Consider the following 24,617-nt stretch of genomic DNA (forward strand, 5'->3'; position numbering starts at 1 on the left):
GATTATCATCAACTAGCAGGGTTGCTAATATGACTAGGATTATCATCAACTAGCAGGGTTACTAATATGACTAGGATTATCATCAACTAGCAGGGTTGCTAATATGACTAGGATTATCATCAACTAGCAGGGTTGCTAATATGACTAGGATTATCATCAACTAGCAGGGCTGCTAATATGACTAGGATTATCATCAACTAACAGGGTTACTGATATGACTAGGATTATCATCAACTAGCAGGGTTACTAATATGACTAGGATTATCATCAACTAGCAGGGTTACTAATATGACTAGGATTATCATCAACTAGCAGGGTTACTAATATGACTAGGATTATCATCAACTAGCAGGGCTGCTAATATGACTAGGATTATCATCAACTAGCAGGGTTACTAATATGACTAGGATTATCATCAACTAGCAGGGTTAATAATATGACTAGGATTATCATCAACTAGCAGGGTTAATAATATGACTAGGATTATCATCAACTAGCATGGTTGCTAATATGACTAGGATTATCATCAACTAGCAGGGTTACTTATATGACTAGGATTATCATTAACTAGCAGGGTTACTAATATGACTAGGATTATCATCAACTAGCAGGGTTACTTATATGACTAGGATTATCATTAACTAGCAGGGTTACTAATATGACTAGGATTATCATCAACTAGCAGGGTTACTTATATGACTAGGAGTATCATTAACTAGCAGGGTTACTAATATGACTAGGATTATCATCAACTAGCAGGGTTACTAATATGACTAGGATTATCATCAACTAGCAGGGTTACTAATATGACTAGGACTATCATCAACTAGCAGGGTTGCTAATATGACTAGGATTATCATCAACTAGCAGGGTTACTAATATGACTAGGATTATCATCAACTAGCAAGGTTACTAATATGACTAGGAGTATCATCAACTAGCAGGGCTGCTAATATGACTAGGATTATCATCAACTAGCAGGGCTGCTAATATGACTAGGATTATCATCAACTAGCAGGGTTACTAATATGACTAGGATTATCATCAACTAGCAGGGTTACTAATATGACTAGGATTATCATCAACTAGCAGGGTTACTAATATGACTAGGATTATCATCAACTAGCAGGGTTACTAATATGACTAGGATTATCATTAACTAGCAGGGTTGCTAATATGACTAGGATTATCATCAACTAGCAGGGTTACTAATATGACCTAGGATTATCATCAACTAGCAGGGTTACTAATATGACTAGGATTATCATCAACTAGCAGGGTTACTAATATGACTAGGATTATCATTAACTAGCAGGGTTGCTAATATGACTAGGATTATCATCAACTAGCAGGGTTACTAATATGACCTAGGATTATGCCTTTGGCTGCTGGACAATAAAAGAACATTTATTTGAAAACAAATAGAATGTGAAAAATGCCGGTTTCAATGTCATATTAAGTGTTTATAAAATAATTCCCTCAACATTTCTATGGTCATATTTTAGCTAGGCTACTTTGAAACAAGGAAAGACATGCATCATAAAATTACATAAAATGGCTAGGTTGTAAACAAATACGTTTACGGTTAAATGGTCTCATTTTGTTTGTCAGTCACGACTGGCGTTAAGTCTACATTTAGTTAATTAAAAGTCTCAGTAAAGTTTGGCTACGTTTTCTGGCACCTCCCTCCTGTCGGCATCGGTTTCGACATGAGGCTATAGCCAATATGCATATCACCTACACTTTTATTACATGTAGGCTATTTTATTTATGTACAGGAAAAATAGATTTGAATATTATTCCAATGTTGGCCTCTCTGATCGAATTCTGATCGCGGTAATGGTTTCATGGTGATTTTTGTGTGATTATATCTATATTGTTCTCGTCCGATTTTTTATTTATTTTAACTAACCATGTTTTTAGGCTATACAGTATTTGTTTACATTGACATTGTTTACAAACATTGGAGTAAAATAAGGTTATATTTTGGGTTATGACAGTTGAACTAAGGCATTTAGAAGTTATTTTCTTCAAGAATGAATGGGTATATACACTGAGTATACCAAACATTAGGAACACCTTCCTAATATTGGTGTTACAGACCCTTTTTTATTTTTATTTTTTTGGACTAGTGACTTGAGCTTTTGGACAAGTAAAAAAATCTGTGATGCTTGTCCCAAGGACAAGTGGCAAAAAAAGGTGAATGTCAAGCCCTGGTTAAAGCTATAATTTTGATATCATAAATGGTCAGTCCTTGCATTCATAGCTACACTTATATATACAAAAGTATGTGGACAGCCCTTAAAATGAGTGGATTTGCCTCTTTCAGCCGCACCTGTTGCTGAAAGGTGTATAGAATCGAGCACGCAGCCATGCAATCTCCATAGACAAACATTGGCAGTAGAATGGCCTTACTGAAGAGCTCAATGACTTTCAACATGGCAATTTTCTCCACTGCTAGAGCTGCCCCGGTCAACTGTAAGTGTTGTTATTGTGAAGTGGAAATGTCTAGGAGCAACAATGACTCAGCCACGAAGTGGTAGGCCACACAAGCTAGCAGGACGGGACCGCCAAGTGCTGAAGCGCATTGCGTTTAAAAATGGTCCGTCCTCGGTTGAAACACACTACCGAGTTTAGTAACTTCCTCTGGAAGCAACGCCAGCACAAGAACTGTTTGTCAGGAGCTTCATGAAATGGGTTTTCATGGCCGAGCAGCCACACACATGCCTGAGATCACCATGTGCAATGCCAAGAGTCGGCTGGAGTGGGATAAAGCTACCTGCCCCAATGCATAGTGCCAACTGTAAAGTTTGGTGGAGGAGGAATAATGGTCTGGGGCTGTTTTTCATGGCTCGTGCTAGGCCCCTTAGTTCCAGTGAAGGGAAATCTTAACGCTACAGCAATGCAACGATTCTATGCTTCCAACTTTGTAGCAACAGTTTGGGGAAGGCCCTGTCCTGTTTCAGCATGACAAAGCCCCTGTAAACAAAAATAGGTCCATACAGAAATGTTTGTCGAGATCGGTGTGGAAAAACCTGACTGGCTTGCGCAGAGCCCTGACCTCAACCCCATCTAACACCTTTGGGATGAATTGGAAGGCAGACTGCAAGCCAGGCCTAATCGCCCAACATCAGTGCCCGACCTCACTAATACTCTTGTGGCTGAATGGAAGCAAGTCCCCACAGCAATGTTCCAACATCTAGTGGAAGCCTTTCCAGAAGAGTGGAGGCAGCAAAGGGGGGCCCAACTCTGTATTAATTCCCATGATTTTGGAATGAGATGTTCGGCAGGCAGGTGTCCACATACTTTTGGTCATGTCTATGAATTTGAGAGTGGTTACATTTCTCCAGCCCCAACCCCTTAGCTTTTTACCCAAGTGGTGGGATATGCTTTGTTATTATTTCAACTGCAGATTGCCCCTTTCAAGTTTAAACCCTGAATACACAGGAGTCTTCCATGACTGACTTTGATAACCAAAGCATTAACCTGTCATGAGTACTTTTCATAGAACTCTTTCAGACCTAACAGTGTTGAGCTTCCAGGAGATTTATGTCAGAGCCAACCCAGCAGTCTGTGTGGTATAGTGACTTCCTGTCTCTGTAGACACTTCCTCCCTTGAACAACACTCTCTCTCTCGCTCTGTGTATTATTAATAGTGTGCCACTCTGGGTGCTATCTTCAGCAGCTGTAGGCAGCCACTTGGCAAGACATTTAACTGGGACATCATTCTAAAAGGGAATTGCACTGCAAGGTTCTATATCTAAACACACCTGTTTTTTTTGCTCTCCATGTGGGGACCAATCAATTGATTCCCATTGAAAATCCTGTTTTCCCTAACCTCTAAATGTACCCTTAACCTAACTTAAACCTAACCCCAATTGTATCCCTACCTCCTAAGCCTAAAACAGCCTTTTTTCCTTGTGGGGACCCACAGGTTGGAATGTTCCTTGTTTTACTATCCTTTTGAGGACTCCTGCTCCCCACAAGGATAGTAAAACCCCCCAAAAACACACAGAGATGGTGTCAAACCCCTGTAATAAAATCAACCCACTCCCCAAACTCTCCACAGATGATGAAACACAATTTCATGGCAGATGAATTCCGTCAGTACTGTAGGCAGGAACGCGGTGCTGCTGTGATACTCAGCATCAAACCTCAACCCACAGCACTGTTTCTTTCTCTGCTGGGCAGCACCAAGCCTTCTCTCTCTGCCGGGGGGCTGAAAATAAAGCAGGGTTCTTTGTGATCTGTCAGTCGCTGTTATTAAAACCAATGTCTAATCACAACAATGATATTGACTTATTGTATTAACTAACCAATGGTGAGTGTTCACTCTTTTTTGCCTTGCTGGTTTTTTCTTGCCTGTTTGGAATGGGACAAAATTATTAATACCTCTTGACTTATTCCACATTTTGTTCTGTTACAGCCTGAATTCAAAGTGGGTTAAAAAAAATATATATATATTAAAGCAATTACATCTGTGAGTCTTTCTGGGTAAGTCTCTAAGTGCTTTCCACACCTGTATTGTGCAGCATTTGCCCATTTATTCTTTTAATAAATGCTTCAAACTGTCAAATTGGTTGTTGATCATTGTTAGACAACCATTTTCAGGTCTTGCAATAGTTGTAGTACATTTACAGTACCGGTCAAAAGTTTGGAAACACCTACTCATTCAAGGGTTTTTCTTTATTTTTACTATTGTCTACATTGTAGAATAATAGTGAAGACATCACAACTATGAAATAACACATATGGAATCATGTAGTAACCAAAAAAGTGTTAAACAAATCAAAATACATTTATATTTTAGATTCTTCAAAGTAGCCACCCTAACTGCAATGTTTTTGATTCATCCACAGTCATTAAACTCTGTATCTGTCTTAAAGTCACCATTGGCCTCGAGGTGAAATCCCTGAGCGGTTTCCTTCCTCTGCGGCAACTGAGTTAGGACCCGTGTATCTTTGTAGTGACTGCGTGCGTGTATTGATACACCATCAAAGTGTATTTAATAACTTCATCATGCTCAAAGAGATATTCAATGTCTGCTTTATTTTTACCCATCTTCCAATAGGTGCTCTTTGTGAGGCGTTGGACAACCTCCCTGGTCTTTGTGGTTTGAATCTGTGTTTGAAATTCACTGCTCAACTGAGGGACTTTAAAGATAATTGTATGTGTGCCGTACAGAGATGAGGTAGTCATTCAAAAATCATGTTAGACACTATTATTGCATTATTGAGTCCATGCAACTTATGTGACTTGTTTAGCAAATGTGTACTCCTGAACTTATTTTGGCTTGCCATAACAAAGGGAATGAATACTTATTGACTTATTGAATTAATTTGTAAAAATTTGTAAAAAACATAATTCCACTTTGACTTTATGGGGTATTGTGTGTGAATCCATTTGAAATTCAGGCTGTAACACAACAAAATGTGGAAAAAGTCAAGGGGTGTGAATCATTGTTTAACCTGTTGCTTGGCCAGGTTGCTTCTAGCACTGGTAGTCCTTGTGGTAATGTTCTTTCTCTACGCTCTCTACTTCTGCAGGTCATTATCAAGCAGGAGCCGGGGGAGGTTCCCACTCAGCATCAGCAGCAGATGGTTTCCTCGGTAACGGCAGCCCAGCAGACTGCCGCCGCAGCAACGCAGCAATTTGTCGCAGTGAAGGGAGGCCACGTGATCTCCATGTCGCCACAGAAACAGACAGGAGGGGCCAGCGGGGCAGGGGCTCCACCCAGCAAGGTATCAGACAGAAATACACGGACACATACACACACACACACACTTGAACTTCTAGTCATGGCTCATCCTATGTAACTACTGCTATACACACCTTTTCTATTCACATACTGTCTATCACTTACATACATATATTCCACACTCTGGTCCGGAAGCTAATTTCCTGTACTTCTATCCATTTTGCCATGTGGTTTTGTACTGTATATTTAAATACCGTATTCTCGACATAGCTCATTCTAATATTTCTACTACTGTACATTGCGTTTAATGATACTGTTTATACTCACCGCATATTTATAATATAATAGCTCACTCTATATCTACTGCTGTACATATCATTCTTAGTATGTCTAGTGCAAATTCACCCTGTGTAGATACGTATAGATTGCATTTCGATTACTCTTACAGGGCTATTTGGGTTGTTATTTGGATTCATTCCGACATTTATTGATTTATAGAAGAAAATGTATTTTGTTTATGTACTTGTTTAATATTGTACTGCTTTGTTAGGCGCAAATAACATAATCTTTTCGCTGCACCCGCTTTAACATCTGATCAAATGAACATCGTTTTGATTTGACATGCACACACACAGAGATGGTTCACAGCCAGTGAGCACAGTATCAGAGAGCAAAGGCTTTGAACTGTAAAACTATATTTCCAATGTTCCCCCCTCTCCAGGTTCTGGGTATCCCTGTAGGCTCCGCCCTCCAGGCAGCGGTGAAGCAGGTGGCCATCAGCAGCGGACAGATCCTGGTTGCCAAGGGTAACCCCTCCGTTTCCAAGGTGATCGGCGGGAAGCAGGTGGTCGCCCAGGGCGTCGCCAAGGCCATCGTCAGCGGAGCGGCTGGTAGCATCGTGGGTCAGCAGGTTGTTGCTAAGGCAACGGGGGCTGCAGGGGGAACAGGAAAGAGCGGAGGTGAGGGTCACTTCACTTTTGTTTGTTCACACGCATACAAACATTGGGAAAAGGTGCCTGTTTATCTGAGACATGCAGACACGTAAACACAAACAAACACTCTTGACAGACAAACTCTCTCCCCCCTCTCTCTCTCTCCACAGTGATGGCTACCCTCCAGCTGCCAGCCAACAACCTGGCCAACCTTGCCAATCTGCCCCCGGGCACCAAGCTGTACCTCACCACCAACAGCAAGAACCCATCAGGGAAGGGCAAGCTGCTGCTCATTCCCCAGGGAGCCATCCTCAGAGCTTCCAACTCAGCAGGTAACACACACACACACACACCTCATTATCCTTACCAACTCCTCTCCTTTCATTTCCTATTTTCTTCTTCCTCCCCGACCCCATCCTTGTATCCAATCCAGTTTGTCACATAAACAAACCCCCACTGAATAGTGAATATGCCATGGTGTTTTTCACCTCTTTGGGGTATGAATGCAGGTTTTGTAGGTGTTTATGTCTGTATAGGATAGCAGTCTCTAGGTAACGGGTTTTCCAACCCTGTTCCTGGAGAGGTACCCTCCTGTAGGTTTTCACTCCATCCCCAGTTGTAACTAACCTGATTCAGCTTATCAAACAGCTTATTATTAGAATCAGGTGTGCTAGATTACGGTTGGAGTGAACCTACAGGATGGTAGCTCTCCACGAACAGGGTTGGAGAGCCCCGCTCTAGGCGTATTATGCTGAAGCATGTCTATCTCTGTGTGTGTTTGTGTCTCTGTATGAGAGCAGTCTCTGGGTGTATTATCAGGGATTTGTCTGCCATTGAAATCCTTGGGCGGGCTGGAAATACGATTTTAGTGTTAACTAAAACGACTAAAACCAGTGGTGTAGTGCCGGAGAAGTGGGTATACTCAAACTGCCCCCCCCCCCAGCGAAGGAAAGGGAAAGGGGGATACCTAGTCAGTTGTCCAACTGAATGTATTGAACTGAAATGTGTCTTCCGCATTTAACCCAACCCGTCTGAATCAGAGAGGTGCGGGGGGCTGCCTTAATCGACATCCACGGCACCCTGTGTGAAAAAGTCTATGAGAAACAGTGACATAAACTCTGAATGACCTAAAATGATAAATCCCATTTTGGTCTTTCACAGTCAGGTCAACCCAAGCTGTACTGAGCAAGTAGGCTAATAGTAGGCCTACTATTGAAACAGATAAATTAGGCTGTCAACTGAGTGAGAAAGTCACAGGTTTCTACTTTTCCATTACATTTTATTTAAAAAATGCACAGCAATGCTTAAACCACATCAGGAGACCACTTTTGAGGTCTGTGAAAAATCGAATAAATGTCGATTTTTTTAGTGTAGTTACCCTTCAATTGAAGTGGGCAGGCACAGAACACTGTTGTTTGGTAAGCGACGTTTCTGTAGCACATGAGTTTGCAAAACAAATGACCACTGGATTGATGCAAGTAATCATAATATCATTCTGCAAGGTAAGCATAGGCTACTTTGTAGCTAGTTAACATTTAATTGAGAAGGTTTTTGGGAAAGCCTTTCCATCTACCAGAAGATGGATAGGCCTATCGTTAGCATCGCTATATTTTTCTTGTTCCTTAATTTTTTTTAAATGGATGTTTTACTTCATATTATGAGGTGTGTCTTACCTTGCTTCAAAGTAGCCTATAGCCACAATCCCACCGTAGAAACACGGAGGCAATTATTTTATGAAGACTTCCTCAAATGCGTTCTCCTGTTCTATTGGTTTTCTTTCAACGGTCTTTCATTGTCTAGCAGCCAAAGGCATTATCCTAGTCACATTAGCAACCCATGATGTTGCATCTTTAGATCTCACCAATTTCGAACGGATATTTCCATCTCTGTCCATGAGGCCGCACTCGTTTGCAGTGACCAAATTGCATTTTGGAGCATTCGCCCGTAGGCCTACCGCTGTGTGCACATGGCTGCGTATAAAATGTGAAAAGATGATCGTTTATCATAATTCTAAGCGAAACATTCTGATCTGTTCCATCGGCCTTATTAATTGTTACGGCGTATACCTCCACTACACTACTTTGATACACATTGTGGGGATTCAGAAGTGAGTATACGCAATTTTCGCTGAAAAATAAGTGGCTGCATACCCTCCACTACACCACTGACTAAAACCAGATATAACGTACATTGAAAAGATAATGGACCTAACTATTTTTTATTAATCTTTGAGAACTAACAATCACCTAAATAAAAGCTAAACAGTCAGGGAGAATTGAAAATAACCAAAGCAAGGAATTTAGTAGTATAAAGCATTAGCCATGGCAAAATGCAGGGAATTAGCTTAATTTTCTCTCAGTTGCATGGCAAAATGTGTAGAATTACAGGACATGTTCTCTATAGCCGGGCCGTCCGTGCCCACCACCTAAGCCCTTTTTTATCCAGAAAAAACCCTGTGTTATGCTGAACTATGTCTCTCTCTGTGTTTATGTGTGTGCAGGTCAGCAGTCCCAGGGCAGCTCCTCTACAGGCTCTGGCTCCCAGACCCCCACCTCCTCATCCAGCAGCCTGCCCTCTAACCTCTCCTACACATCATACATCCTCAAACAGACCCCACAGGTACACACAAAGGCGCACACACACACACACACACACACATACACGCACAGGGGTGCACAAACACACACACATACACGCACAGGTGTGCACGCACACACACACATTCGTCCTCACAGACCCTGCAGGTACACACACACACACATACGTGTACACCTCCTCAAATAGACCACACACACACACACACTGATAATCACATCTTCTCACTCTCTCTCTGTTCACCCTTTTATCCTCTTCGAATAATCATTGAGTGAAACAAGCTGCTGCCTTTCATGTCTAATTCTTGTGGAGAGTCTCATGTCATGCTCAGAGTAGAATAAAAGTACTCTCTTCAGTCTCTCAAATCCATCACACTCGTTAATTTTAAAGACTACTTGCTAGCGGATTTTTTGTTCCTAAAGAATACATTTTTACTGTTTTGTGTTCATGAAGGCTGGGATTTTCCTTTTGTAAAGTCTGTCTTTAGTATTCCGGTAGTGATTATTTGAAGACTTTTCCCTTTATAAAGTACATTCTCTGTGGGTAATTTACTTTAGTAAAGCCTTATCTTTAGTATTTCAGTAGTGATTGAGCCTGCTGCTAGCTATATCCCTGAAGTAGATACATTCATTATCGAGCCATTGATCCAGCTCTTAACTCTAGAACAATGCCGTCTCCAACAACTATCTAATGAAGTATGTGCGTCCTCTCTTCCTCCCACCTGAAAACCTAAATCTGGGGCAGAGATCATTTCATGTCACCGCTCGCTGTTCTCACTCTCACGTCAGTCGAACCTTTGGGGAAAACTTTAGCCTTTGCCATCGGGGCGCCTGCAGAGAGTGCGGACACATTTAGACATCCTCTTCCTTTCCACCGTTCCACTGGTCGGTAGCAGCAAATGAATGTCACCAATCACACACTTGCGCATGCACACATTTGCGAGTGTTTGTGTACACATACACACACACACACCGCTCCTACATCCTTAAACAGCCTAACTAAAGAAATCACCCGCCCCTGTTATCTGCCTCCCTAACTGCTGACTAATTGTGCCAAAGAGGATGTTCAAATGTATCAACCACAATGTGCCACCCATTCATCCCACCAACCCTTATTCCCAAACTGTTGAATAAACCAATTAATTAACAACAAATAAATGTTACCATCCCCCTCCATACTTCTAAACTCTTCAAGAAAAGCTCTAACAAAAGCTCTCAGATGGTATTGTAAAACCCATTGCTGTTGATATTATCTTTTGGTGTCGTATCGACCAAGCTGTTTCTGATTGATCTTTTCCAGGGCACGTTTCTGGTTGGCCAGCCGGCGTCGCAGGCAGTGGGGAAGCAGGGCGCGGCCAGTTCCACAGGTCACGTAGTGTCGTCCCCTGCGACCATCACCCAGCAGGCCATCCGTGTCACAGCGGGTCAGAAGGCTGCCATCCTGGCTCAGGTCAGTACTGTCTAGACACAAAATGGTGGACAGGTATAGCCTGTCCGCCATAGCCATAGTTACTTACACTATAGCCATAGTTACTTCTGGGGAGACGTGCAAGTTAGTGGTCATATAAGTTGTATAACAGAGCTTGACATTCAGGGCTGCCCGCTGGCCCGGAAACATCTGCCGAGCTCACCGGGCAAGTTAATCAAGCTTTCATATGGCCCGCTTGGGCCCGTACATTTTCAAACTCCAAACCAGAAAAAAAGTATATATATTTAATCCTTCACAATATTCCTGATATCTGATGCCTCACACTTGTTATCAACCAGAATTCGTCAAGTATGTCAAAGCCTTCCGTCTTGAGTGAGCCCCGCCAGTAGTCCTAGATACGCCAGAACCATCTCAGCGGAGACGGGAAGCCCATCAATTCACAGTTGAACATCGGCACGCTCATTTAAGTCCTCCACCTCCTTTTCAGTCATTTTTCATATCAGACACAGCGATGTCATTATTAGCTGCTTGCTTGTCAAGACATGAACATTATTTACACAAATCACTTTTTGGTTAAATACATAAATGAATATTGTAATAATGCTATTCTGTAGTCAACATAATTGTTTTAAAAAAACAGATTCATTCCCAATGCTGTTAATGAGCTATGTTGTTTATTTATGAGCTGAATATCAACTGTCGGCTGTAAAGAGCGCTCAACTCTTCACACTGCTGATTGCTGTGCAGAGACAAATGTGCTCTAATAAGGCCAGTCACTGCGCAACATTCCTAAATTCAATCTCGGGGAAAAAGACAACAGTTTTGATGACAATTATTGAAAAGCGCCGGATCCCAGCTTTTAAGTGCTGTTAGATTTCTTTATCAACTCAAATGTTTGCGCAATTGGCATCGTTTTTACAATCTCTGTGTCTAGCATGACAATATAAAAGATTACTGCGGGTAGTGCGTCGGCCAATCGAAAGCATAAACTTGCCAGTATATATTTTTTTAGAACATTAATCGAGCAACGATGATATTTAGAGGCTGTGATCTAGCTAACGATTAGACCTTTGTGGTAAACAATGCAGAGGAGCAACCCCATGCTTCAGCCAAGTAGCCACCATGCTGCATCAAGACAGGTGATGATGCTAATTACTAAAATAGCACACCTGCCTGATACGAACCATGTACAGGGCCTAAAGATATTGCTTTTCATCTTAATGGGCTCATTTCTGGAGATCGATGTCCGAGCCCCCGCGGAAATCAATTAGCATAATACAAAAATCCCCATAGAAGTAAGCTAGAGATATTCTTTTTTTTTTATGTGTCTCAATCCACCGCATCCGCCTATGTCGCACTTCCTGCATCTGCGATGAAAGATGACAGAGCTAGAGTGGTGTTTGTCAGACCATGAGACATCTCGAAAATTGGTCTTCTCACAAAGTCGTCTGTAGCGTCCGAATGGTTTGGCCTCCAAACAAACTACTCTCACGAACACAATAGTGTTCTACATTTTGTTCTATGACCCCCACAAGCGTCTTGGGACTCGTCTGAAGTCGGTACAGCCGATCTGCCAACTTCTGTCTGTTGCGTCCGAACAGTTTGAGCAGTTTGAGCTACACACTGACCCCTCTGTGGAAAGGTGAGACTCTCTCAAACACGTACCGTTCCAGTCAATAGTTTGGACACACCTACTCATTCATGGGTTTTTCTTTATTTTTTAATATTTTCTACATTGTAGAATAGTAGTGAAGACATCAAAACGATGAAATAACACATATGGAATCATGTGATAACCAAAAAAAGTGTTAAACAAATCAAAATATATTTTATATTTGAGATTCTTCAAAGTAGCCACCCTTTGCCTTGATGACAGCTCTGCACACTTTTGGCATTCCCTTATTCTTTGCTAATTAATTTTTCAACTTGATTGTAGTCCACCTGTGGTAAATTTAATTAATTTGACATGATTTGGAAAGGCACACATCTGTCTATATAAGGTCCCACAGTTGACAGTGCATGTCAGAGCAAAAACCAAGCCATGAGGTCGAAGAAATTGTCCTTAGAGCTCCGAGACAGGATTTTGTTGAGGCACAGATCTGGGGAAAAGTACCAAAAAGTATGTTGTTAGCATTGATGGTCCACTAGGTCCCCTTCATCATTCTTAAATGGAAGCAGTTTGAAACCACAAAGACTCTTCATAGAGTTGGCCACCCGGCAAAACTGAGCAATCGGGGGAGAAGTGCCTTAGTCAGGGAGGTAACCAAGAACCCGATGGTTCTGAAAGAGCTCCAGAGTTCCTCTGTGGAGATGGGAGAACCTTCCATATGGACAACCATCTCTGCAGCTCTCCACCAATCAGGCCTTTATGGTAGAGTGGCCAGAGGGAAGCCACTCCTCAGTAAAAAGCACATGACAGCCCGCTTGGGAGTTTGCCAAAAGGTACCTAAAGACTCTCAGACCATGAGAAACAAGATTCTCTGGTCTGGTAAAAGGTTGAACTCTTTGTCATGAATGCCAAGCGTCACGTCTAGAGGAAACCTGGCACCATCCCTACTGTGAAGCATGGTGATGGCAGCATCATGTTTTGGGGATGTTTTTCAGCGGCAGGGACTGGGAGACTAGTCGGGATCAAGAGAAAGATGAACAGAGCAAAGTATAGAGAGATTCTTGATGAAAACCTGCTCCAGAGCACTCAGGACCTCAGACTGGGGTGAAGGTTCACCTTCAAACAGAACAACGACCCTAAACACACAGCCAAGACAACGCAGGAGTGTCTCTAAACAAGTCTCTAAATGTCCTTGAGTGGCTCAGCCAGTGCCCAAACTTTAACCCGATCAAACATATCTGGAGAGACCTGAAAATAGCTGTGCAGCGATGCTCCCCATCCAACCTGACAGAGCTTGAGAGGATCTGCTGAGAAGAATGGGAGAAACTCCCCAGAAACTCGTCATAACCAAGAAGACTGTAATCGCTGCCAAAGGTGCTTCAACAAAGTACTGAGTAAAGGGTCTGAATATTTGGTTAAATGTGACATTTCAGTTTTTCTCTTTGTCATTATGGGGTATGGTGTGTAGATTGATGAGGGGGGAAAACGATTTAATCCATTTTAGAATAAGGCTGCAACGTAACAAAATGTGGAAAAAGTCAAGCGGTCTGAATACCTTCCCGAAGGCACTGTATTATGTGACTTGTTAAGCACATTTTTACTCCTGAACTTATTTAGGCTTGCCATACCAAAGGGGTTAAATACTTATTGCCTCAATACTTATTGCCTCGGCTTTTCATTTTTTAATGAATTTGTAAAAATGTCTAAAAACACAACACTTTGACATTATATGGTATTTTGTGTATGTCAGTGACAAAACAAATCTCAATTTAATACATTTTAAATTCAGGCTGTAACACAACAAAATGTGGAAAAATGTCAGGGGTGTGAATACTTTCTGAAGGAACTGTATATGTCATCATTGAGAGGGGCGATGGATTTATTTAAGTTTTCCTGACAATTAGTGTATTTTATGGTTAGCTATGATATAAGGTAATCGCCCAGACTGCAATTGAAACATGAAATAGCGCCAGACTCAACTTTTTGTGAGTTGGAGTGGGTACACAGTACACACACAGATACACACTGCCTTGTTGTATCTAGGTCACACCATGCATGTTCTGGGGGATAAATCTATAGCCAGCCAACTTTTCTACATCCGTCTATCCTCACACAGGCACAAACATACTGTAGCACAACATGGTGCACTAAAGACATTATTATACCATCGTAGTAATGGTCATTTATATCTAGTAGCTTCAAGAGGGTATAAGGGCAGTGATTTAAGCCATAATTTGCATAGATATAGAATACTATACCGTGTTATTAAATGTGTGTTTCTCCAGTAGGTATTATCCTAAAAATAAATGGGACTCATTGAGTGGGCTTTAAAAAGGCATTTCACAAGGGAGTTCTTGTGCGTTTTGCTATGTGTGTGTGTGTGTTGTCTGTTTTTTTGTTTGCCCTGACTATCAGATTAGTGCTAATAATTATGCCTTTGGCAGTCGTCTGAGCTTTAACTTCGGCTAATTATTTCTCTCTCTGTCCCTCTCTGTTTCCCTCCGTTTAATTGCAAACATTCTCTCATCCTCTCCTCTGCCAGTATATTTTATCATTGCCGTGGTCTGAACTTATGAAGCTATTTATTATGGAGTCGGGCAGTAGTTATGTCCTCTATGGACATATCGTTTAACTTTTCTTTTTCCTTTTATGGATTAGTCCCTCTTGAAAACAGCAGGTGCAAATACCACTAAACTAAGCTAGTAATTCAATCTATGTGCCGTTTAAGAGGCTAACCGGTAGGGCCGTGACGGTGATTGAATAACCGTGGAACTGACGGTTATGGATGAAGACAGTCATGAACATAAAATGACTCTCAAAACCGTTTCAATAGGCCTCCATTGATTGTAGGCTCATGTAGATTAGCTTGCCCTAATAACAGAAGTGTTTACTAATGATTGTAAGAACTTGTTTTGCTAACTTAATCCGTCCATTAAACGGTCTGCAGCTCCTCTTTCCAACTTTCCTTTGATGCTCCAGCAGCTAATCTGTTAGATGTGCGGCGATGTAGAGCGCTATAGGCTACGGCACGTCAGTAATAAAATCTTTGATGTGTGGACTTAAAAAAAAAAATATATATATATATATATATATACAATGCACATTTTCATAGCTTGCTAGTAAATAAGTACATCGGCATTCTTTAAAAAAAAGGTTGGATGTGTCTGACTCCATTAATTATTCAACAGCAGTCGACAAGGTTGTTCTGGCTCTGAGGCCTATAATGCACTAATGTTGTGTCAAGTTGACAATGCGCCTTAGGCGGGACCAACAAAAATTGCCTGTTTAATGCATGTATTAATTAGAGTAATTTACCATTCTCATTCTCGGAGTCGAAACTTTGGTTGCAGAGTTCACAACCTGTTACGCTTGTGAGAAACACGTTTGTGTTTATTTCATACCGTCATTTACTCGCTCCATGTGAGCAATGAGCATGTGTCTGCTGTTGACGGAGGGCGTGCCCCTGAGAACGCGTAGAAGTACCTGCTTCTTCCAAATGTCAAATGTAGGAAAGTGCCCAGCTGCGCTTATCATTCATTTTATCAGTCAACAAAGTCTTTATTTTTGTATTTTAGTATTTGATAATCCTCTCCCCCTCTAATCAGCGTCTCTGATAAATAGGCTACGGATGCATTTGTTTCTATTTTTAACGATTGTCAATTTCATTTTCATACTATAGCATAGCTGTCCCCGTGATAACTTTCCGAGTCAATTCATTATCTCATAGCCTACTTTTGGAAAGCCACAAGTTAGGCCCTGTTTTTTTCATATGTTTTAAGGAAAGAAGTAAGATCTGCTCTTATGTCTGACATACGCTGGTGGATTTGATTGAGGGTTTGCTTTTACCGGCGGTGTGCGTGCGTGAGTTCGCTGATTCCCTCTATATGTCCATTCAGAAAGTTTGCGAAATGAACCTGTCCGGATCTCTTTAATAAGAATAAAATGCTATTTTCACGATGTGATCTCGTTGAAGAATTATATGCCACTGCCAATCGAATGACCGCAGCCTCAGGGTTTGTGATAATAATGAAATGTCACGATATCAACAAAGTTTAATGGCTCATTCAACTTTTTATTAAGAAGCATATCTACCGACTGCATTGGGTGAGAGACCATTTGAGAGGACAGCTGTATTAGTGTATGTGTGGAGACTATTGGTGTAGGACAGTGTGTTTGTGCGTGCGCGCGCGCGCCAATCTGTGCTGGTGTTAGCTAGAGGAGAAGAGTCAGCTTACATAACCACAATAGCCATTTTCACCTCTCTCCCAAATTACCCTCCTGTCCTGAGCTCCTCCCTCTGTTCCCTTGGGGCCTTGGCCTGCCAGCCTGGGTATTCACATCATGTGGCGTCACAATACTGGGGCTCAATGCTCTAAATTCTCTGGATTCTATTACAAACGGTTTTGAGTGCATGCTAGAGCTTTTGTGTCGGGTGTGTTTGGTCACGCTAAGTGCAGCTCGTTTGAGGACAGATCTGCCTCATGTCAGTCAGAAACAGCAGAGAAACACGGTGTAGATCACATAGATCTCTCTCAATGTAGAGCAGGAGTACTTGTGGGATTTACTATTGAACGATTGTCTCTAATTAGGCATTGTCTATTTTCTGCATAATCATTGATAATATTGTCCTGCACCTTTTCCTATGTGCTACACAGGGCACTTCCTGTATAAGAATGTAGAATCAATAAAGTTATATCTAATTTATTTGTGTGGACTGTTTGTTGATTGACAGGCGCTGGGCGGGTCCCAGGTGAAGCTGTCTGATGGCTCAGTGAAGACGGTAAGCACGGCGACAGCGGCCCACCTGTCCAAGCCGGCCACGACCATGCTCAGGATGACGGGCGGAGTCATCACAGCCGCTAGCTCCAACCCCAGCGCTGTCTCCACCGCCGCTGCCACGGCAACTGCCAGTCAACCGGTGAGTGGCAGGAGTTTGGGGTTACCTCTGAATAGACCCTGAATCAGAACTAGATGATCTGGTCCTTTATGGAACCAAGAAGCTTCTCTTCCGTGCCTGATCCCCATTTTGGAACTCTGCTCTTCCGGAACTGTTAATTAGAATGTTAGCATCTTGCCAGAGAGAAATGTGTTCCTTTGTTTCAGCTAGAACTCCCTAAACCCAATGGCCTAGCTTGATCAGTCCGCCTCGTAATTACAATGAATGGGATTTATCATTGAAGGGGAGCACAGGGCGGTGGACCCTGACATATTATGAAAGAGTTATGAAACTAGAAAGGTGTATTACCCGTAGTCTGTATCATTCTTTCTCTCTAAAAAGTTGTTTTTGTCAGTTTATTTATTTCATACACAGACTGAAACCATGTGGTGATATTTCGGGCAGTAAAACTGTGTGAGTCTGTCTGTTTGTGTCTGTGTAACTTCATCTTCACGAATGCCAGCTGTTTGTGGTTGTTTGGTTCCAGGTAGCGGAGGTATCCGTTCAGGCCAAACCTGTATCCCACTCTGTCCTGGTGGCAGCCAACCAGGCAGCAGTCATCAACGCCGCAAAGAACGCCAGCGCCGCTAACGCCGTTACCATGGCAAGGAAATCCACAGCGACCGCCGTTACCATGGCAAAGAGCGCCACCGGTTTGGTAACCATGCAGAAGGGCGCCACAGCGCCAACTGTCACCTTGGCAAAGGGTCCCACCACCTCTGGCACCGTTGTGACCGTTGCTAAGAGCATTACCAACATGCACGTCATCAGCATGGCCAAAGGGGCGGGTTCTATGGTAGTGGGTGTGCCCAAGAGCGCCAGCACGACATTGGTCAGTGCAGCATCGCTGTTCAGTGGGATGGTGGCAGGGGGAAAGACTGCTGCTACCTTATCAGGTAGGAAGAGAATATCTCTTATGTTGTTTGAGAAAGTGGATTGTTGCTATTTTGGAACAGGTCTCAATTTTTTCTCTCAGTAGGATCACCTGTGTAAAAACAAAGCATAGATTTCAAATAGATAGATCATTTAAATGGCCAAATGCCCCATCCAGGCTAAGAGTTGTCTCCTGTGCTCTGGTCTTGTCCAGGTATGCTGAAGATCCACTCTGGCGGGTCCAGCTCCCAGCAGACAGTGCTGACCGTCCCTGCCAACCAGCCCAAACAACTGGGGGTGGGCACAGGAGGCGTACAGACCATACACATGCCCGTCAACAAAGGTAAGTCAGTCAGTCCATCCATGGTAAATTATTCCATAATATAGCAATCGATCCATCAGACAATCCAGCGTTTTTCCTGACATGTATTTTTCAGACAGTGACACAAAGGCCCAAAAAAGCATATGACTCTTCTCCAGAGTATCTGACATCTATTGAAATCAATAGAAAACCAGGTAGACAGACTTTCACAGCACCCGCTGAGGACTGGAGAGCAGAAGTCTGTGTGCTGTGGGATTCTACCTATTCCCCAGATCCAGACAAAGTACATGATGTGGGCAGGGCCTGGGAGACAGAGAGATGCGTTTCTGTGGGCTGGGGATTAAGTTAGTGCAGCTGGAGAGAGATGGTGGGGGGGGGGCAGGCATGTTGCGATCTTAAAACTCCTCGCACACAGACACACACACACAGTGCACCTGGGCTTTAAATGAACTGGCTCGCACACTGTGTACTGAGGAGGAGGTCTAGCCATCAGCTGAGCTCCAGGCCTACATGTGTGAATATAGAGGTTTTGGTGCGTAGTCATGGGAGACAGAAAAGCAGTCACCTTCACAGCTAAAGTCACTGTTTCATTCATTATACATTCAGTATTCATGCGTTTGTTCTTGTTGTCCCCTCATGTGTGTGTGTCTGTGTGTGTGTAGTAGTCCAGTCCGGCTATGTGTCTAAAGGGCCAGCTCCCAGTAGTAGCTCCACTCCCTCGCCTGGAGCAGGAGTGGCTGCAGCTGGAGTCTCCCCCAGTCCTGCTGCTGCTGCCCAGGCCTCGCCTTCCCCCTCCCTCACCCTGCCCCTGGCCCAAGGTGAGAGGAGCACCATTCGCCTCCCTCTCTCTTGCCTCTCCTTCAACATCCTCCTATCTCTCCTTCATGCCTCTCTGTGGGTGGCCCTCCCTTAATGCTTCAGTTTCGGCTAGGCGAGCCGAACAAGTTTTCTCGTAAGAGACCTTCGCTTGAAAAACGAGAAAAAAGTGGCAATACTATTGTTTGTCCATTTTGAGACGCCGTAGCCAGCATACACTCAGAATTAATCTAAGATGACTCAAGAAATCTGTCATGAATTTTGACGTTTTTGTCGAGGAGATCTTAGTAACGCAATTTTGCGTCTGACTAGGATGGTGTAGTATTTCTCAAGTGAAAAAATGTACATGCGGGCGAGTCGTCTCAGGCACTTTTATTTTTTAATTTTATTTAACCTTTATTTAACTAGGCAAGTCAGTTAAGAACAAATTCTTATTTACAATGACGGCCTACCAAAAGGCCTCCTGCGGGGACGGGGGCTGGGACAACATGGTAGCAACACAACATGGCAGCAGCACAACATGGTAGCAGCACAAAACAGGGTACAAACATTATTGGGCACAGACAACAGCACAAAGGGCAAGAAGGTAGAGACAACAATACATTGCGCAAAGCAGCCACAACTGTCAGTAAGAGTGTCCATGATTGAGTCTTTGAAGGAAGAGATTGAGATTAAACTGTCCATTTGAGTGTTTGTTGAAGCTCGTTCCAGTCATTAGCTGCAGCGAACTGAAAAGACGAGCGACCCAGGGATGTGTGTGCTTTGGGGACCTTTAACAGAATGTAACTGGCAGAACGGGTGTTGTATGTGGAGGATGAGGGCTGCAGTAGATATCTCAGATAGGGGGGAGTGAGGCCTAAGAGAGTTTTATAAATAAGCATCAACCAGTGGATCTTGCGACGGGTATACAGAGATGACCAGTATAGAGTAAGTATAGATGTGTATAGAGTGCAGTGATGTGTCCTATAAGGAGCATGGGTGTCAAATCTGATGGCCGAATGGTAAAGAACATCTAGCCGCTCGAGAGCACCCTTACCTGCCGATCTATAACTTACGTCTCCGTAATCTTATATGGGTACGACGGTCATCTGAATCAGGGTTCATTTGGCAGCTGGGGTGAAAGAGGAGTGATTACGATATAGAAAACCAAGTCTATATTTAACTTAGCCTGCAGCTTTGATATGTGCTGAGAGAAAGACAGTGTACCGTCTAGCCATACTCCCAAGTACTTGTATGAGGTGACTACCTCAAGCTCTAAACCCTCAGTAATCACACCTGTGGGAAGAGGGGCATTCTTCTTACCAAACCACATGACCTTTGTTTTGGAGGTGTTCAGAACAAGGTTAAGAGCAGAAAAAGCTTGTTGGACACTAAGAAAGCTTTGTTGTAGAGCATTTAACACAAAATCCAGGGAGGGGCCAGCTGAGTATAAGACTGTATCATCTGCATATAAATGGATGAGAGAGCTTCCTACTGCCTGAGCTATGTTGTTGGGGCCTAGGATCGAGCCTTGGGGTACACCCTTGGCGACAGGCATTGGCTGAGACTGCAGATATTCTGACTTTATACACTGCACTCTTTGAGAGAGAGGTAGTTAGCAAACCAGGCCAAAGATCCCTCAGAGACACCGATACTCCTTAGCCGGCCCACAAGAATGGAATGGTCTACCGTATCAAAAGCTTTGGCCAATTCAATAAAAGTAGCAGCACAACATTGCTTAGAATCAAGGGCAATGTTGACATCATTGAGGACCTTTAAGGTTGCAGTGACACATCCATAACTTGAGCGAAAACCAGATTGCATACCAGAGAGAATACTATAGACATCAAGAAAGCCAGTCATTTGATTATTGACAAGTTTTTTCAGCACTTTTGATAAACAGGGCAAAATAGAAATAGGCCTATAACAGAAAGGAACCCCTTTAAATAAAGGATGAACCGTGGCTGCCTTCCAAGCAATGGGAACTTCCACAGCGAGGAGAGCCACGTTAAAAAAGTCAGAGATAGGCTTGGTGATGATGGGCAGTAACTTTAAAGAAGAAAGGGTCGAAACCATCTGACCCAGATGTTTTTTTGTTGGTCAAGTTTAAGGAGCTCCTTTAGCCCCTCGGACTCAGTGTGACCGCCTGCAGGGGGAAACTTTGTAGCAGGGCAGGGGAAAAAAGGGAGGAGCATCAGGGCTAGTTGCATTAGAAGGGCTGGGAGATGAGGAAATGTTGGACGAGCAAGGAGGCATTGCTGAGTCAAACAGGAATCCTGACTTAATGAATTGGTGATTAAAGAGCTCAGCCATGTGCTTCTTGTCGGTAACAACCACATCATTAATTTAAAGGGACATGGGCAGCTGTGAGGAGGAGGGTTTATTCTCCAGGTCGTTAACCGTTTTTCAGAACTTCTTGGGGTTAGACCCACAGAGAGAACTGCTCCTTAAAGTAACTTCCTTTGGCCTTCCGGATAGCCTGAGTGCACTTATTTCTCATTTGCCTGAACGAAACTCAGTCAGCTGAGTATGCGTGTGCCGAGCCTTTCGCCAAATGCAATTCTTGAGGTGGTGAAACTCTGCAAGAAAACAGTCGAACCAGGGGCTGAACCTATTTTTAATTCTCATTTTCTTTATGGGGGCGTGTTTGTTAACAATCCCACTGAAAATATCAAAAAAATAAGGTCCAAGCGTCTTCGACAGAGGGGATCAAGCTGATTCTATACCAATTTACAGACGTCAGGTCATGAAGGAAGGTTTGCTCATTAAAGTTTTTTAGCAAGCCTCTATGACAAATCAGGACAGGTCGTTTCACTGAGCAGCTATTAAGAACACAGGCTGTAACGCAGTGGTTTCTAAGGTCATTACAGAAAACACCAGACTGATACCTATCAAGATTATTTGTGAGGATAACATTGAGGAGAGTTGCCTTTTCTGGGTGTTTAGAGTCATACCTTGTGGGATTGGTAATAATCTGAGAAAGATTTAGGGAGTCCCATTGCTTTAGGACTTGGTCAGGATGTTTAAGCATGTCCAAATTGGGGCTGGCAACAGTAGATGGGCCAGGGCGTACATTCACATTTCCAGATATCATTAACAATCAAGGCACGGCAGAGGACAGTGTTGGTTTATGACATTTGAATATGCATTAGATGGCAACAAGATCATATTGTACAGCAATTTCATCAGGTAACGTGAATACAACGCCGGCGAGAGGTGGTTAGAATAGGATGGGAGGCCAAAAGTCTGTGTAACCAATAGATAGTCAGAGTCCCGAGTGTGGGAACAAACATGGTCTTTCCCACGGTTGGGTGAACATGAAAGTTCATAGTCAACAAAGCATGCAGGAGTCATGAGGCAAATAGCAAAATGCACAAGAAAAAAGCTATATATAACGACTTGGGGCCATTCATTGTAAGTTTAGAGTCACTCGCCACAGCAGTGCCTGTGTGCTGGAGGCGAGCGAAAGCTCGGTAGAGAGGGGGGAGTGTGGTGGGGGTACCTGTACCAGACAGTTGGAGACAAGCCATGGCAGACGGTGAACAGATCGCCAGGTGGAATCCAAGCAGCAGTGCAGCAGGCAACGGGAGTAGGTGTCACACCCACTTGGGAGAAGCTTTTATTTTTGGAGGCAGATTTCTTATAGATGGATGGATGGATGGATAGATGGATGGTCACTGAACAGCGGGAGTGGTCTTCAAAGGCCTCTGGATTTGGGTGGGGTAGCCTGTGAGACTCCTGCCATTTGTTGGGCTCAAAGGCTTCGACACCTCTCACTTCACACCTCAGTTCTACTTGAAGTTATATCTGGTCTTTCTCAGTTCCAGGTTGGATGGTGTCCTCTGGTCTTTGCTGTTTGTTTTGGCAGAGCACCCTCTGTATAGCTTGGAAAAATGAATCTTTGGTAGTAGTAAACCTTCCAGGTAATTTTGTCCAAAATGAGGTTGTAGGTTTGGAGTTTTGATCTGGAGTGAAGGTTATGCTGTGGAGGGTAGCATCCTGTATGTCCCTGCCGAAAAATCCAAGTTTATCTAACTCCAAATCTATCTTTTTGTTTAAAAAAAAAACATGTTGAAAAATGTGAGAGCTCACATGCAGCTATGTCTCTCCCTCCCTCCCTTTTACTTCATTGACGAATCCCTACTGTTGACCAATCGCCAACGAGGGGTCGTAGACTTTGGCTCGCCGAAGAAACCCTTTCCAAAGTCCAAAACGTCACAAAATGTTGTCATAAATAGTTAAATAAAGGTTAAAGAAATAAAAAATGATATACGCACAAGCTGTTCCAAACTGTTTCGGCTGGGAAGCGCCCGGACACCCTTTAGCCTTCGTTTCTCTTTCCTCCACACATTCAGCTCTCCATCTCTCCTTTTCACCTCACGTTTCTACCACTTAACAATTCCTCCACTTTTTACACTTCCACCCTCAACGCCTCTCTTCCACTCTCTCCCCCTTCTTCCTCATACCCCGGTCCTTGTAAAGGTTGCGTTTTGCCTGGTCTTGTTTGTATTTTGAGCCCCATCTCGTTCTCTGTATCTCCCGTCTCCTCTACAGTGAAGACAGAGCCAGGAGTCTGTACACCCGTCTCTGCTACACCTGCCCCGTCGCCCCCTGTAACAGCCCCTGTTGCCTTCTCCACCCATGTAGCTGCTCCTCCCACTGCCTTCGCCTCAGTCAAACTGGAGCAGGGGGCCGACACCAGCTCACACCACCACGTCGAGGTCATCAAGTAAGGACAACTCGGATGCAATAGGAGTTATTACAAAGGGGTCCCAGGAGAACCTGAACTAAGCTCATACCACATCAGTTACACTATAAATGGCGTTGGCCGTTGGCTAACAAGTAAGTACTACTTAGATATATCAGAGCCAAAACAGTATATGCTATGAAAAGGACTGGCTATTTGCGAACAAGGAAGCACCAAACCGTTAGCATAGCAGCACAAGCATTGTTCTACACCACAGAAGCAAAGTGGGCTATTGGATATGGATGGTTTTGGCACCACACCCAGACCTATGGGTTTGCTTGAGAGTCTGTTGGTGTCTTGTGTGTGGTAATGTGTTTGTACCTCTCCTGGCTCCTCAGCACGGAACACATAGAGACCCTCATGCAGCTGCTCACCGCCGTGGTGAAGAAATCCCCCCTCATCGTACCCGAGAAGAGTAAGCTCCCTTCATCATTTTCGTTGTTCTCACTCCTGATTCTCTTTACATCCATTCTTCTTCGACGATTTGCCATGTAAATAAAGCTTGAGTGAGACGGATGGGATGTTAAACCGGTGTCCAGACACTGTGGTCATTAAAAAGCCCATGCCACTTATCGCAGGACTAGGGGTGTTAAAAGTCCCAACCTGGTCCCATTTCCATTTCTCATTCTTAATTGGCATATCACTCCTCACCTCTCCACCATGCTACCTAATGTGTGGTGGG

At 43.3% G+C, this 24,617-nt stretch overlaps 1 protein-coding gene across 1 annotated transcript in view; it reads left to right on the forward strand.

Annotated features, from left to right (window-relative positions):
* The window catches only part of yeats2 (YEATS domain containing 2), a 65,626-nt gene that overhangs the window by 30,015 nt on the left and 10,994 nt on the right, over nt 1-24,617 (forward strand). Inside the window, exons 14-24 of the mRNA XM_038963578.1 lie at nt 5,547-5,741; nt 6,420-6,657; nt 6,801-6,962; nt 9,131-9,249; nt 10,525-10,674; nt 16,995-17,180; nt 17,686-18,094; nt 18,286-18,414; nt 19,056-19,211; nt 23,743-23,917; nt 24,274-24,350. Coding sequence (XP_038819506.1) covers nt 5,547-5,741; nt 6,420-6,657; nt 6,801-6,962; nt 9,131-9,249; nt 10,525-10,674; nt 16,995-17,180; nt 17,686-18,094; nt 18,286-18,414; nt 19,056-19,211; nt 23,743-23,917; nt 24,274-24,350 — 1,996 coding nt within the window. The remainder of the gene's footprint in view (nt 1-5,546; nt 5,742-6,419; nt 6,658-6,800; nt 6,963-9,130; nt 9,250-10,524; nt 10,675-16,994; nt 17,181-17,685; nt 18,095-18,285; nt 18,415-19,055; nt 19,212-23,742; nt 23,918-24,273; nt 24,351-24,617) is intronic.

The sequence above is a fragment of the Salvelinus namaycush genome, chromosome 25 (assembly GCF_016432855.1).
Source record: "Salvelinus namaycush isolate Seneca chromosome 25, SaNama_1.0, whole genome shotgun sequence".
NCBI lineage: Eukaryota > Metazoa > Chordata > Actinopteri > Salmoniformes > Salmonidae > Salvelinus > Salvelinus namaycush.